We start from the raw sequence: 15517 nt of genomic DNA, 5'->3' as shown, positions 1-15517 counted from the left end.
GAGGCTTTTTTTTTTTCTTGCTGATACGTTCGCAGCCTCGCAGGAGGGGAGGAGGGAGGCACCGGGCCGCGCAGAAACAGGCCGAACGGCCCGTCAAGCAAAGCCCGGGCACGACTGCGCGTCGCTTTCTCTCTCCATCGGTGCTTCTGGCCCAACGCCGTTTGGGCCGGCCGAGGAGCTTCCGCTTCCCGCGGCCCGTTGCGCTTCTCCTCCGCGCGCGGCTCCCGTTCTCGCTCGCGTCATTTTTGGCACACGAGTGCCCATGTCAAGCTCCGTTGAAAACCACTAGAGAACCAGACACGTTGAAAAAGCCTCCAAATGGCCAAGGCACACGACTACACGAGTACTCGTGTGCTGGGAAACCACTAGATGCTGCTTCCAACTTTATTACAAGTCCACAATGCTTATTATTAGTAAATACCGTGGCTTTCAACGTTCTCGAGAAATCCGCACGAGGATCACTGGAAGTCCCTCCAAGAAAGGCTTTTGATTCATCGTCTAACGTGGTAGTGGCTAGAGAGTTGGATACAAGCAACGAAACACAAAAAAAAAATCAGGCTCGAGATGCTTAGACTTGAAGATTGTTTCTGATCTGGCACATGCTTTAGCCTGATACCGATGGGAAGCTGCCAGATGTGTGGGGCTCGGGTCCAGAGTCCAGACGCTTCGATCGGCGCCATGCATCCAACTTGTCGGGGTGCAGGCGTGCAGCACTAGCACCCTTAGCTGGTGAAAATGTGAGCATTAGTTGCAGTTGGTAAACCTCATATCTCTCGAAAATTCAATTAGAACTAATTATTTAAGACTAAAGGTCCTCTCTTTAGTCGCGGTCGGTATTAACAACCGGATCAAAAGGTTCCAAAAAATAAAAAAAAACTGCCCCGTCCCTACTCGCACCGCCCCCCCTCCTCCTTAACCACCGTACCACCTCCTTGAGCTCCAACTCCACCACAGAGACAATCAAAACAATTTATACTTCACAGATTGAAGTAAGAAACATATATGCTCATCTCACATGACCATCACACAAGTAAGAACACATAACCAATCAATTCGCACAAGATCTGATTCACAACACATGAGTTCGATTTGATTCACGACACGAAGGACAAATGAATCATTCACAAACAAATCACAAACTACAGAATCACTCACAAACGAAACATTCACCGGCTTCTCGTATCCAAAAGCTTCCCCATTCGCCATCTCACCCGCACGCGCGCCGGCGGGCCACGCGCCGATGGCAGCCAGCACCCTGGGGCCCAGCTGAGGAGGGCCCGCACGCCGACGGCTAGGGGCGGCTGGGGAGGCCCCGCGCGCCGGCGGCTAGGCTGGGGAGGGCCGCACGCCGACAGCCTGGTCGGGGAGGAGAAAGGCGGTGAGGGAGGAGAGGAAGCGGTGGAGGGAGGGAGGGAGAGGCCTGTGGTGGGTTGAGAAAGAGGATAAGGTAGTGGGGAGAGATAAGGCTGCCGGTGGCGGTGATAAATTAGGTTGACTGGGACCAAAGAGCCCCATCGGAGCTAGTTTTTGGACCCAGGACTAAAGCTCATTTAGTCCCAGATCCAAAAATAACCGAGACTTTTATAGCTGGATGGAAGGTTTTTTCTCTACCGATGTTTGTTTTCAAACGTCAAAAGAGGATCGGAACAAACCATAATCCTCACAAAACGCGGGCACATCCAAGACACGAATGCCTAGCTAGCTGTTTGGTCTCTAAAATCCCTTAGTCCAATTTGTTTCTTAGATCGGTCTTAACAGGATTTTATGAGCATTAAATTAAAAGTGCGCTAATAGGAGTAACGAATGCATGTAAGAGGAAGAAAATAGACGATTGATCTCGCTTGTTTTATTTTGTTGCGAAGTTGAGATCAATAGTGCAACATTTTCTTCTTCTTCTTCTTCTTTTTCCAAGCAGATGTGTGGGATACATTGCCTTAAACAATAGCTAACCTTGTCTATGCAATGAAACACGAAGCCGGCTCTCTCGTCTCCCCAAGGTCGCCAAACGCGACAGGCCCAAATGTACTGTCGCACGTTCAACGGTAGCGACGCGTCGCGCATGGTTCTCGTTCCCATCCCAGACTTGTCTTGCATCGGCAGCCAGGTACCAATCGGGAGCCATTATTCGAGAGAGAGAAAAAACCGCGATGTATACGTACACACCTGTTCATTTCGCAGCCAGAGGGGAGAATTGGCGGTTGCCAAAGCAAAACGTGCGCCGGGGCGATACGAGTGGCCAGTGCCTCATGCGAGCTCAATGATGGAAGTGAAGCGACGATAGAGGCCGGCCGGCGGCAAATGATTAGACTCCGCCGGTTGAAAAGAAACGTCCAGCCAATTGGTCCTGCAATCATATACCCCGGTAACGTCCCACTGACGTGTCTCTGCCCCCGTCTTGTTTGTACGCGCGCGGCGCGCGCGGCGCGCAATATCTTTTGCTATCTTTTACTATTGTCAACACGATACAAAGATCCTGTTTGAATCCACTCCAGCTAACTTTAGCTGGAGTTGTTTGAATCCTCCAGCTAATTGGATCGTCAAATCCACTAATTTTAGCTGGAGTTGCTGAACCCGATACGGACACGGAAAAATAAGAGAGCAGTTTTGTCTTTAAACATGTTTTAGCTAGATTTAGCTGGGTTGCAACAGCTAAAGAGATTGTGTACATTTTGGTCTTAGTTAAAGTTTAGTTTAATTTCAGCTGTTTGGATCGGTAGCAGTTAAACTTTAGCTACTAAAATTTTGCTGAAAATATAAAATAATTGATCCGCTTGCATATGAATCTAAAATAATGCGTCAGTGATTCAACCGCAGGAGGAGTACTGCGAGCGAGCCTCATCCAAACAGTAAGCGAGCGAGCCTCATCCAAACATCAGAGGCTAGGCCCTCTTTGGAATTACGTGCCATCCGGAATGCACCTGTTGCAAATGTTCGTGAAAATGTCTTGCATCACAGAGCTGTACATGTGGTACAAACTGCGTGCTGCTTCTCTATCTTTTCCCATGGAAAGTTATCACTGAAATCCTATATAAAAAAAAAGAGCTACCACTGACATACTCTGCTTCAAACAGGATAAGCAGGCACATTCCGATCACTATATGAGTACGTTGAACCACCCTTAGCATCATAACCTACTTAACCACCACAACGTGTCCTGTGTCCAATGCATGGAGGCATGGAATGTGATTCCCGATTAAAGGATTGGTTTGCGTTCAAAGTTGGCCCAAACTGAGATTAACAACGAGCGAGACCCCCCTGTCGTGTCAGGCAATGCATGATCGATGCTCAATCAGAGCCTCCTCACAGGAGCAGGGGCCAGAACCGAGTCAAACGGAGACTGATAGGAAAAGGCATGCATCATCATAGATTCCAATCATGGCCGAGACGAGTGTTGCTCAGAATGAATGAATGAATGAATGGGGGTATGTAGAAAGGTTTGACTTGTTGATTGCACGGGAAAAGATATGCTCAAGCTGAGCCAGAGGAAGCTTGCTGGATAAGTGGAAAGATGCATGGTTGCTGGTTTCTGATAAATGAATCTGTGCTCAAGCTGAGCCAGAGGAGCCTTGAAGAAGATGTGGCAAAAGCTGTAGCTAGTTTTGCAAACTTGTCTTTCACAATCTGTGCTGTTTCTTGTCCAATAGTTCTTGGGAAGAAAAGGATCTCCATACAACGTGACAAAAGGAAAAGATCGAGCCAAGACACGCTCCAAATCTCCGGCAAAACGATTGGGTCGCTGTGGCTAACGTTAGAGTGTATGGATGAGATGACGAAAGGATCCAGTTCTTTACAGCTAACTTCTCTTGCACCATCATTTTTCGCTGGGTACCAAAACTTCTTCAGAGACCTATTCTGGGTTTAATTTTCCAGACAAACAAACAAAACGTAGCAAAACATTGCCTGAAAAATACTGCAAAGCAGAGACCAAAATCCACGAGCGCGTTGACGAGACATCAAAAAGATTACACCAAAATTTGGGACAGATCATAGCTGGAAGGCTGGAACATTCACTCTGGATCCTTCACGAGAGAGACGCCCAAAAAGAAGACAACAAAATCTCCTCGCCGGGGCCCACATGCCAGCCACCCTTACCTGCCCCCAACAAAATACACTAGTGCAGAGCCAGTATATTCTCCAACCATCTCCTGAAATCCCCATCCTTCATCACCAAATCCCATGGCTGGCTGGAGCACGCGAGAGAGAGGAGAAGATATTTTCCGTCCAGAAGCATGAAGTGCTCCGGCCTCCGGCAATGGCGGCTGGCTTTTACACAAGCAGGGGTAGAATCGTCTCCGTTTTTACCATTTCCGGCACGCCACGTGTCAGCTCGGCGTGGCGCCCGGCGCCATTGCCAGTTCGCCACGGCTATATAAGCTCCGGCCCGGCGCCCTCCTCCTTCCTTGCGAGGGCAGCTAATTACGAGTAGCCGTAAGTAACCAGGACTGGTAGCTTGTGTCACCGCGCTAATTAGAGTGATTAGCGTGTAAAAACAGGAGATAATAGTACTATTAGTGGTATAATTCCAGTGGGAGTTCTCTGATCGGCGGCAGAGAGATGACGGTGACGCCGAAGATCACGGTGGGGGATGGGCGGCTGGTGGCGCACGGGCGGACGATCTTGACCGGCGTGCCGGAGAACATCGTGCTGACGCACGCCTCCGGGGCGGGGCTCGTCGACGGCGCCTTCGTCGGCGCCACCGCCGGCGAGGCCAAGAGCATGCACGTCTTCACCTTCGGCACCCTCAGGTGAGCAGAGCACCATCACCAGTCAGTCATGCACCAGATCCTCTGAACTACTCCTATCTGGTTGTTTGGGATTTGGGAAGGGTGTCAGATCAGATCATTCAGTGGAGAAGAATGTGTGGAGCAGAGATTTCAGACGTCATGTCTAAAAGTTCATAAAACTAGGACTTGTGTCATGTTTTAGAGAGGACTGTACTTGATGATTGGAACTCACCAGAACTCCCACTTGTCCGGAAGGTTCAGGACACTTGGCGAAGCTCCATGTCCTCTTTCCATTATTTCCTCAGCTTCTTGGCCATTTTTTTCCTTGCTTTTCTTCATCTTCATCGCCAATTCTCCATGCAGAGCACTGCAACTGTTATTTTGTTTCTTTTTTTTTTTTACCGCGCGAGAGGATGTTAGTAAGTGGTGAACCACGCGTGCATGCAGGGAGCTGCGATTCATGTGCTGCTTCCGGTTCAAGCTGTGGTGGATGACGCAGCGCATGGGCACCTCCGGCCGCGACGTCCCGCTGGAGACGCAGTTCATGCTCCTGGAGAGCCGCCCGGGCACCGGCGGCGGCGGCGGCGACGACGAGGAAAGCGGCGAGACGGTGTACCTGGTGATGCTGCCGCTGCTGGAGGGCCAGTTCCGCGCCGCGCTGCAGGGCAACGAGCGCGACGAGCTCGAGATCACCCTCGAGAGCGGTAAGCGCCCGGCCAAAGCCGTCGTCTTCGTTTCTTTCTGCCGTGTTTCACGTGACCGCGTCCAGACTTTTGCTGATCGGTGGTGCTCGCTCGCCGACGCCGGCGATATTTCTCATAGGCGACAAGGCGGTGCAGACGGCGCAGGGGACGTACATGGTGTACGTGCACGCCGGGACCAACCCCTTCGACACCATCACTCAGGCTGTCAAGTGCGTTTTCTTCTTTCCTCCATCTCCATACTTTCTCACTCTTATCATGTTTAGTTGTCTACTGAAGTGTCATTACCTCACCCTAATCATCTTTCAACAATTCACTTGCATTTTTTTAAAATAAACTTTTCACTTGCATTTCCCAATAACTCGGCAGTAGGACCTAGTAGTAGTATACAAATAGAGTTCAAAAAACTAATCGTGTGTTTAAGTTTTACAGGGTGGTGGAGAGGCACCTGCAGACGTTCCACCACAGGGAAAAGAAAAAGGTTGGTTGTGTTCCATCTCTTTTCTTCAGATTTTTGTCCTGGGTGACTCATGTGACTCGCTAGGACTAGGATAGTGGCTGCCTTTTTTTCCGTTGCGTGGCGAGCCGGGCGGTGTCGCTTTGCGGTTGCGGGGGACTCGACTAACTGTTGGTTTGGCTCGGTGGTGGTGCAGCTGCCGTCGTTCGTGGACTGGTTCGGCTGGTGCACTTGGGACGCCTTCTACACCGACGTCACAGCCGAGGGCGTCAAGCAGGGACTCCAGAGGTAAACCATTTTATTTTCTAACAGTGCCAATGATTGTTACTACTACTACTACTATTACTATTGACAAAAGACGCCTTAGAGCATTTTATACCTGATTTGTATCGAGGAAAACATGAACTATTATTGAATATTCAGTTCCAGACTAGTGTTAACAGTTTGACGTTCTGAAACTTTGGCGATGGCTGCAGCTTGGCGGAAGGCGGCACGCCACCGCGGTTCCTGATCATCGACGACGGGTGGCAGCAGATCGGCAGCGAGAACAAGGAGGAGTCCAACGCCGTCGTCCAGGAAGGCGCGCAGTACGTGCCATTACCATTCATTTTTGATCGAACCAACTCTACTCTGACAATCGAACAAGTGAATGAAGCTCAAGTTGGTATTGCGATAATGCTGCAGGTTCGCCAGCAGGCTGACGGGGATCAAGGAGAACGCCAAGTTCCAGAAGAATAAGAACGACGGCACCAAGAACACCTCCGAGGAGCAGAGCCAGACCCCTGGGCTGAAGCTGCTGGTGGAGGAGGCGAAGCGCGAGCATGGCGTCAAGTACGTGTACGTGTGGCACGCCATGGCGGGTTACTGGGGCGGCGTGAAGCCGGCGGCGGAGGGGATGGAGCACTACGAGAGCGCGCTGGCGTACCCCGTCCAGTCGCCGGGGGTCATGGGCAACCAGCCGGACATCGTCATGGACTCGCTCTCTGTTCTGGGCCTGGGGCTCGTGCACCCGCGCAAGGTGCTCAGCTTCTACGACGAGCTCCACGCGTACCTGGCCTCCTGCGGCGTGGACGGCGTCAAGGTGGACGTGCAGAACATCATCGAGACCCTGGGCGCCGGCCATGGCGGCCGGGTGTCGCTGACGCGGGCGTATCACCGCGCCCTCGAGGCCTCGGTGGCGCGCAACTTCCCCGACAACGGGTGCATCTCCTGCATGTGCCACAACACCGACATGCTCTACAGCGCGCGCCAGACCGCCGTCGTGCGCGCCTCCGACGACTTCTACCCGCGCGACCCGGCGTCGCACACCGTCCACGTCTCCTCCGTCGCCTACAACACCCTCTTCCTCGGCGAGTTCATGCAGCCCGACTGGGACATGTTCCATGTACGTACAGCTTCTTTTCCAAATGGGAATGGTTTTGTTGTTCAATTTGATGGCTGACGGGTCCAAATGCATGTGATCCTGCAGAGCCTGCACCCGGCGGCGGAGTACCACGGCGCGGCGCGGGCGATCGGCGGCTGCCCGATCTACGTCAGGTGAGCCACGGCTCTCGATCTCGAATTCGCGGTCGTTGTCACGGCGTCCATTGCAGTCGCGGCCAGCCGGCAAAGTGATCCCTGGAGAGAGGGAAACCTGAATGATTGGGTTGCCCTTGGTCCATGGCATGTCAGCGCCGGCGCGGGCGGGGCTTGTCGTGCTGATCCGCTCGCCACCGCCATGATTGGCCGTCGCCGTCGGCACATCGTCGGCGGCGTTCCCTGGCACAGAAGCTGCCATAGCAATCTGCACGGCTTGCACGCACCGCGTCGTGCCTGTCGAGAGCGACGCGGTGGTTGTGACCGCCATTGTCGCCGTCCGACTGACGGCGTGCGAGTTCGTGTGGTCTCGAACTAAAGTGGCTTGCGATTCCTGACGCTGTGCTCTCGCGTGTGTCTGTCTCACCTGCAGCGACAAGCCGGGCAACCACAACTTCGAGCTGCTCAAGAAGCTCGTGCTCCCCGACGGCTCCGTGCTCCGCGCCCAGCTCCCCGGCCGCCCCACCCGCGACTGCCTCTTCGCCGACCCGGCGCGCGACGGCACCAGGTGAGCCGACCACATATCCATTCCCTTTCCCTTCCCAGAATCAGAATCAGCAGAGGAATCACCTGATCTGACGTGACTCGCCGTTTCGGCAGCCTGCTCAAGATCTGGAACGTGAACAAGTGCACGGGTGTGGTGGGCGTGTTCAACTGCCAGGGCGCCGGTTGGTGCCGCGTCACCAAGAAGACCCGGGTCCACGACGCCGCGCCGGGTACGCTCACGGGGACCGTCCGCGCCGACGACGTGGACGCGATCGCCGACCTCGCCGGCACGGGCTGGGGCGGCGAGGCCGTCGTGTACGCCTACCGGTCGGGGGAGCTCATCAGGCTGCCCAAGGGCGCCACGCTGCCGGTGACTCTCAAGGTCCTCGAGTTCGAGCTGTTCCACGTCTCCCCCGTCAGGGCGGTGGCGGCGACGGGCGTCTCGTTCGCGCCCATCGGGCTACTCGACATGTTCAACTCCGGCGGGGCGGTGGAGGAGTGCGAAGCCCCCGCCGCGGACGAAGCCACGGCCGCCGCCGTGCGGCTCAGGGTCCGCGGCTGCGGCCGGTTCGGCGCCTACTGCTCGCGGAGGCCGGCGCGGTGCACGCTGGACGCGGCGGAGGTGGAGTTCACCTACGACGATGACACGGGGCTCGTCACGCTCGACATCCCCGTGGCGGAGCAGGAGCTTTACAGATGGACTCTGGAGATCCTGGTCTAGGAGGCTATTCTTCCCTTCCCTGTCGATGAACCGTTACTACACGTGTGGTTGGTGTGTGCTTGCATTGTGTGCGACATGGAGAGGCGTGTCGTGTGCATGAAATGGAGGCATCCGCCATTGATGCGCCCTCTCCCTAGAAGAATAAGCTAGAGCCCTCTGTAGTGTTGCATATGCAATAAACGAGCACTCATGTATGCAATGCGACGAACATGACTCGAGTTCCATGATACATTTTACACGATCGAGCAAACTGAAAACAGAACCAGATCGAACAATACAAAGGTATCTAGCATTATTCTACCACAACGAAAACATCAAACAGTGTTTTTCTCTCACAACAAATCAGCCGTTTCAGCTGAATAGCTGAAGCCAAATGTACAAGCAACTCAATGGTGATGAAGGGTGACGTTGTACTCTATGATGGCGTCGCCATTGTTGTTGTCCAAGACGTGGGTCCGGAGCAAGGCGTATCCCCGGGCCATCCGGAACTTGCCGCGACCGCCGACGATGGCGAGCTCCCTCCCGACGGGGTGCGTCACGACCGTGTTCCGTGAGTAGATGACGAAGGCGCTGCCGTTGAAGGGCCCGTCGGTGAGCTCGAAGTCCATGCCGAGGACGAGCGACAGCTTTCCCCTCCCGGACGAGATGTACAGGCCCTGCGCGTTCCCGACCACCTTGGACCCCGGCTCGGGGCCCTCGGTGAGCAGGTCGTCGGTGGCGTAGAGGGAGCTGAAGGGCACCGGGTCCTCGGGCTTGGGCGTGCGGCCTTCGCCGCGGGCGACGAGGACGGCGGACGGGTCCTTCCCGCTCAGGGTGTCGTGGAGGAAGAAACGCAGGCGGGTGGTCTTCTCCGCGCCGAGCAGCTCGGGGGTGTCGGCGGCGGATTGGAGGGAGACGGCGGCGCCAAGCAGGATGGCGAGGAGGAGCAGGGATGGGGACCTCATGGTGAATTTCTTTTGGATCTTGGGGTTTGGAATTTGCAGTTGAATTTGGTACAGTGATCCCTTGCATTTTTATAGCCCAAGATTGCATATATTTCTGCTATTTATGGAAAAGATGTGGCCATAGTTACACTCCCAATATACAGTGGAAGTATATTCACGTCCAGCCAATCATTTGTCAGTTTCTGTAGATGAATGAAAAAATTCGAATTTTTTTCTATGTGAAAAGATATAAAGATTTTAATATGGCTGGACTGTAGTATATCAAGAGAGAAATTCTTGGCAAGAGAACCAATTGACTATAATTAGCTCTAATTTTTTTTTGGAGCCACATATGATGCTACGGTAATGGCTTGCCAACCATAGACTATTCCGTATAAAATCTTACTAAGAAAGAATGCCAGGTGATGTAAAAGCCAGAATCAAAGGATATTTCCCTCATCTCCTTGCAAGCCTCATCCACAGGCCATTTTCCTGTTTCCTACACTCCTCCCTTGCGTCCATCATTCATCTGCTAGACTGCTGAAAGTCAGATGAGGTCAGAGACAGTATGATTTACAGGAATTATTATAGGAGTGTTGCAGAAAAATAATTCAGTCTTGAATAGTTCCATCTTCAATGTGCTGGACAAATGCTTTGTCAAAAAAGTATAAATCTTCTAAGATTGATAAACTGAATCTGGTACAATATTTCTGCTAAAGATTACCATTGCCTTGGCCTCATGGTTCAGGCAATCCAATACAAGTTTACATATTGTGTATAGAAACACAATGAGAATGTAGGTGGCAAGTGCCAACTATCTATCTACAAAAAAAAAGTAATTGCGATATCCTCTCTTCAAATAAGGTCTACACGTACAAACGACTGACTACATTGAGAGTGAATGAGGTTATCCAATCAATCACTTGTATAAAAAAAACATGTGCTCTTGTATGACATCAGCCTGAAGAAACATGAAAAGCGAATTTCCTAGCCATCAACCAAAGTACTTCAATCAAAACTTCCAGGTTGGCAGTGTTGTAAATGTTAATAATCAAACCTAGAAACTGGCACCAACTGAATCAAGAAACCACATCAGTATTCCTCGTCAGAAACCTTTCATATGAGCTCCTGTTCTTTGATGCTGGCCAATCTAGCGTTATCTCGGTCACGCTTGAACACAGTGTACAATGGGGTGTAAAACATGAGACACAGAGCAAAAGGGACAATCATCATAGCCAATAGACCTCTGGAGAGTGCATAAGCTCCATCCACTGATCCATGCGCTAGATCAATAGTCTTTGCATTGTAGCCATAAATCCTTTCAGTGACGATGCCAACGGCAGGTGCAGCCAGTGAGCCAAATGAGCCTTCAAATGCACGATCAAAGGCATAGATCATCGTGCGGTGCTTGGGAGGGACTACCTCTGCGAACATGGGGTTGTTTGCACAAGTAGCGCACCAGCTTATGGTGATGCCCATTAAGAAGAGTGTGACAGCATAGGCCAACCAGTAATCAACAGACTGGGGAATGACTGTAAGGAGGATCCATGAAAAGGGGATGCCCATGAAGGCGCTAAACTGCGCACACATGATTCGAGCAGAATCTGGATAGTATCTTGATAGGCGGTCTGCTATCACACCACCTAGAAATGATCCACTGGCACACCCAATAGCAAAAAAGCTGTTCAGCGCTGCTGAGCTGCTGTTGTTGAAACCTAGGAGGGTTGAAGAATGTAAATGTTCAATTACAGCAAGGGACACTTATCAGTTCAAGCATTGAAAAAAGTCCATTGCTTTCTTACCAATGAGTTCAAACCACATGGTGAAGAAAACTACAGCAGCCCATGGCAAAGAGCCAACAATGCCTTGCAATACAATGATTTGAAATGTCCGCACTTTCATTACTGATCTCGCCGCCATCCATGAATCCTTCCAGATAGAATGCGGAGGAAGGATACCATTGCTAACCAAATGTGACCTGCCATTTGCATAAGATAATATTGTTATGCTAATACGCAAATGCACAATTCCAGTGGTGAACAGGGTTTTGCTTGAATAAATCCAGTGGTGTACAGGGTTAAATGGTACGCTGATATTTACAGTCATCCAGCACATCAGCTAGGAAGAATGAAGCATGTTTCGGTAATCTTCCACTCAGATGAAAATTGTCCAGTAGACAAGCAGCAATGCAGTAATGCTACTTATGCCTTCCTAATACAACTTGGTGTCGTTTATCTTTTAAAATATGAATAGGCAACTAAAGAGTATTTTCTAAAAATCAGAAGAAAACCATACCTCTCATTGTCCTCATCACCACCATAATGGCTTGGAGAAGTTTTTCTAGGATCAACAGCGTAAAGGTATACAAGAAGTCCAATTACAAAGCTCACAAATGCAACCAATATAAATGCAAGCCGCCATCCTGGCAAACCATAATAATCCCCTCCAGCCACGATTGTCGCCAAAACACTACCTCCTATACCACCTACCGAACCAATAAGCGCTAGCAAACCAAATCCTGCTCCACGTGTGCCATCTTTGTAACTATCAGCAATGAAGGATTGAAGTGCTGGTATTACAATTGCAAGTCCAAAACCATTTACAGCTCTCCAGAATGCAACCTGCCCAAAATACTGGCTTACACCAACAGCTCCCGTTGATAAAGCCCAGAAAGCAGTCCCTAGGGCAAGAACTGCAGGGCGGTCATAGTGAAGAGCAAGGACACCTGCCAAGGGAGATGCTATGGACTTCAGAAAGTTCATCATAAATGTAAGGTACCCCAGATCAGTAGGACCAGCATCAAAAGCAGCACTGACTTCCTTGTAAACAGCTGGGAGGAGATTCTCATCAGCTCGTTCCAATATAGAAGCTAGGTTGATGAGGATAAGCGAAATGGAGAAACCAAACATCTTCTTTGACCTGAAATAAGAAGAAGTTCTTAGGGCGTGGTTACAAAGAAACATGATGCTAGTGAATATCAACAGTGCGGCACAAAGCTTTTCAGTTGAAACTGTAAAAGCAACAGAAGATTTCTAATGATATACTCCTTCCGTTTCAAATTGTACGCCGTTTTAGCTTTTCTAAGTTCATAGATATTATTATGCATCTAGACATACACTATATCCAGATGCATAGCAAAAACTATGCACCTAGAAAAGCCAAAACGACCTACAATTTGGGACGGAGGTAGTATTAGTTAGATTCTAATTTAGAACCTATGAAAAACTGAAACTTAGGTACTCTCTCAAGTCACAACAAAGGCAATGATTTGGGCAGAAAATCCATTTTAGTTTGACCTGCAATACCTTCATATGAATTTCGGTTTGTAATTTACTATGTTTTACTGTAGAAATCAAAGGTGGTCAAAGTTATTTCTTGGGGGGATGTAACCATGCCCAAGTCGCCACTTTTGTTACTAGAGGGAGTAGTTAACAAGCCAAACGCAATGATCATTAACCTAGTGGCCAGTGCCAAAATATTCTAACATTCACAAAGAAATGACAATAGCCAGCCTTGTTGTGATATGAGATTCACCTTCTAACATTCAAAAGGAACGCATGCCAATGGAATGATCAGAACTTTCCTACTCCATGCATCAACTCGATACTTGGAAAATGCTTCTAGTAAACAGATGGGGGCCTCGCAGGTGCTCCAGCATCGACATGATTTTCATTTGGCAGGGACTGTTTGAACACTTACTTATCCATGGGCAATGGAATGCTAATTTGCAACAGCCTTCTAAATCAATGCGACTTCAGAATCCACAACCTGAACATCACAATGGCGTTCCAGCAACTACATTGGCACCCTTGCAACCTCAAGACCATTGTATAACCCTCACTGCCCCTTTCCAACTAATTCTTTATTAAAATGAGAGATCTTTTTTCCAAATTCGATTCGATGACAGTTATCAGTTTTTTGCTTTAGCAAGCTAAGGAATCCTCCGATCCACTCGAAGCTACAGAGTGGCAGAGCAATCCAACTCCATATCACCAAGAGCCAACTCTTGCGATTAGATAACGCCTAAGCATACCAAAAAAAAATCTCTTCTTTGACTTAAATCAAAAGGCGGATTAACACCACGAATTCAACGCCCGCTACAAACACCAGATTCGGATCCCCAAGCACACGACAGTCTTAAGACAGCTACACGAGCAACAAAGCAAAGCGATCCGTTCAGCAAGAACAGGGTCGGGGACCCACGAGACAAACGAATCGCCCAGGAAGCCTGGAGAAACAATCCCTCTCTTTGTAGGAGAAGAAAGAATCGGCAGCTCACCTCATGCTGGAGCTTGAAAAGTGCCTGCGTCGAGGTGCAGAAGCAGTGGATCCCCAATAACCGCTGCGTTGCGGTTACGGACTCGCCGTCAGCGTTGTCCGGATCTTGGGAGCTTGTTTCTTCTTCCCCGGGCCCCGGATGTGTCGCTGGTCCAGTGGCGCGGTTGGGGGCTGGAGGAAGCAACGACCAACGGCGAGGGGCAGGACCGGAAATCCGAGGGGAAAATGCACGACGACCCATGTTTTGACTAGTGATTATTCCTTGCTTGATCTGGGCCGGTGATTCTGGCATGGCTTCCCTTCGTGGCAGGGTGAAAATGGCTATGCTCTTGTCCAAATTTCTCGATTCTTATCCTTAATTAATCCGCTGGTTTAGTGCAGGTCACCAATTCAATACTTGCATGAAATGTGCAAACCATTATTGTGTGCCCCAAATAATGATAATTCAAAACAAAAATACCTCTAGGTGTTACTGTTTTTTTTTTTGGAAATCTCTAGGTGTTACTGTTGAGTGTCTCTCCTCTGCAAGACCGTGGTCTCCCAAAGGAAATAAAGCAAATAATACCTCAAATCCACAATATTTGTCTGGTCTTCCAATGAGAGCAAGTTTGGCACCGTTTTATCAAATGTCAAAATTGTGGCGCCTGCTATACGAGAAACCAAAAACATTATGAAAATTTGGAATACACAAATTTAGCAGGACTTTCACTTTCACACGACATAATTTAGTTATCACAGAAATTGTAAAAAGGGTTCGAATTCCCTGGTCCACAGGATCCTTTCATTTTGAAGAAATTGGAATCTATTTAGTGGAGTAAGCTATTTGTCTTGGAACGTGACATTCCACAACTTTCCAAAGTTCAGATATAAGCATATTGTAAATTCATGGGGTGAGAGATGGAAATTAATTATATAGATCCTCATCCTATGTTTCTAATGTGCAACTTATAGCACGCTTATTGACTCGCTTCCCTGTAGCAGAAGTGCAGTACATAAGTATCTTTCATATGGTCAACAATAATATACAAATATATTTCACATATAACTATATTAGTTTAATTAATTTGTGTCTAAATTATGATCACTAGAACTAGAATGGGGAATTTAATTACAAGGATCCAAACGGGAGTCTAACTGAAAGTATTCAGGTCAACTTTTAGCTGCTGGTGGTGGTGGATTTTTGGCCCAGGAGCAACGGAAAGAAAGATATATAGTGGCCCAGGCAAGCAAGATACCATGTCAGCCCAGGCAAGCAAGATTCTGTCCATGCGGTTTCCCACCCCAGGTCAGCAGAGTCCCTGCGGCATCCGACACATCAGCACCGCGAACCCGGACCCCGTCTCCCACTGACGACCGGGGTCCACACCCCGACCAATCCCACGCGCGCACCCGTATGCTACCCGCCCCGCCGGACGCGCCACCTCCACGGACACCTGGACCCCTCGCCGCGCCACGATCCACGTGTCGTCCCTCTGGCCTGCCCCCGGCAGCCAAACGCCGCGCCGCCACCTCCCTTCGGATCACTGCTACGATGTGAAATGATCTGGGCATGACGTGCGGTATGTATCAGCTGAGCTGGATGTGTCGCGCGCATAGCACGTGTAACTCGTTTTACAAACGGACTGTGACATATTCAGGTTCTATATATATAG

The 15517-nt window shown here is 50.0% G+C and overlaps 3 protein-coding genes across 3 annotated transcripts; 1 reads left to right on the top strand and 2 right to left on the bottom strand.

The window, feature by feature from the left end:
* The first annotated feature begins 4167 nt into the window (after window positions 1-4167).
* On the top strand, window positions 4168-8868 carry LOC101763493 (probable galactinol--sucrose galactosyltransferase 2). Its single transcript, XM_022823270.1, has 11 exons — window positions 4168-4428; window positions 4527-4745; window positions 5172-5428; window positions 5547-5637; window positions 5858-5906; window positions 6079-6170; window positions 6359-6469; window positions 6567-7266; window positions 7351-7418; window positions 7831-7965; window positions 8058-8868. Exons 2-11 carry the CDS (start codon window positions 4555-4557, stop codon window positions 8662-8664), a joined length of 2301 nt encoding a protein of 766 aa, XP_022679005.1. The 5' UTR covers window positions 4168-4428; window positions 4527-4554; the 3' UTR covers window positions 8665-8868.
* A 20-nt stretch (window positions 8869-8888) lies between these two features.
* Window positions 8889-9777, bottom strand: LOC101763088 (dirigent protein 4). Its single transcript, XM_004981276.4, has one exon. The coding sequence runs from the start codon at window positions 9606-9608 to the stop codon at window positions 9051-9053; it is 558 nt and encodes a 185-aa protein (XP_004981333.1). The 5' UTR covers window positions 9609-9777; the 3' UTR covers window positions 8889-9050.
* A 463-nt stretch (window positions 9778-10240) lies between these two features.
* LOC105915088 lies at window positions 10241-14051 on the bottom strand. Its single transcript, XM_012848860.3, has 4 exons — window positions 13867-14051; window positions 11883-12506; window positions 11390-11565; window positions 10241-11302 (listed from the first exon to the last, which is right to left on the bottom strand). Exons 1-4 carry the CDS (start codon window positions 13869-13871, stop codon window positions 10704-10706), a joined length of 1404 nt encoding a protein of 467 aa, XP_012704314.1. The 5' UTR covers window positions 13872-14051; the 3' UTR covers window positions 10241-10703.
* Between the last annotated feature and the right edge of the window lie 1466 nt (window positions 14052-15517).

Source organism: Setaria italica, chromosome IX, assembly GCF_000263155.2.
Source record: "Setaria italica strain Yugu1 chromosome IX, Setaria_italica_v2.0, whole genome shotgun sequence".
NCBI lineage: Eukaryota > Viridiplantae > Streptophyta > Magnoliopsida > Poales > Poaceae > Setaria > Setaria italica.
Note: the sequence above shows the minus strand (reverse complement) of the source record. Positions and strands in the feature narration are given on the sequence as shown.

Bases quoted from the DNA above. Each gene is read 5' to 3' on its own strand.
- LOC101763088 (XM_004981276.4), bottom strand. From the start codon at position 9,608: ATGAGGTCCCCATCCCTGCTCCTCCTCGCCATCCTGCTTGGCGCCGCC.
- LOC101763493 (XM_022823270.1), top strand. From the start codon at position 4,555: ATGACGGTGACGCCGAAGATCACGGTGGGGGATGGGCGGCTGGTGGCG. The intron at 4,746-5,171 runs GTGAGCAGAGCA...GCGTGCATGCAG, and splicing joins TTCACCTTCGGCACCCTCAG to GGAGCTGCGATTCATGTGCT. The intron at 6,171-6,358 runs GTAAACCATTTT...CGATGGCTGCAG, and splicing joins GTCAAGCAGGGACTCCAGAG to CTTGGCGGAAGGCGGCACGC.
- LOC105915088 (XM_012848860.3), bottom strand. The intron at 11,566-11,882 runs GTATGGTTTTCT...TGCAAATGGCAG, and splicing joins GGTGATGAGGACAATGAGAG to GTCACATTTGGTTAGCAATG. The intron at 11,303-11,389 runs GTAAGAAAGCAA...CAACCCTCCTAG, and splicing joins CATGTGGTTTGAACTCATTG to GTTTCAACAACAGCAGCTCA.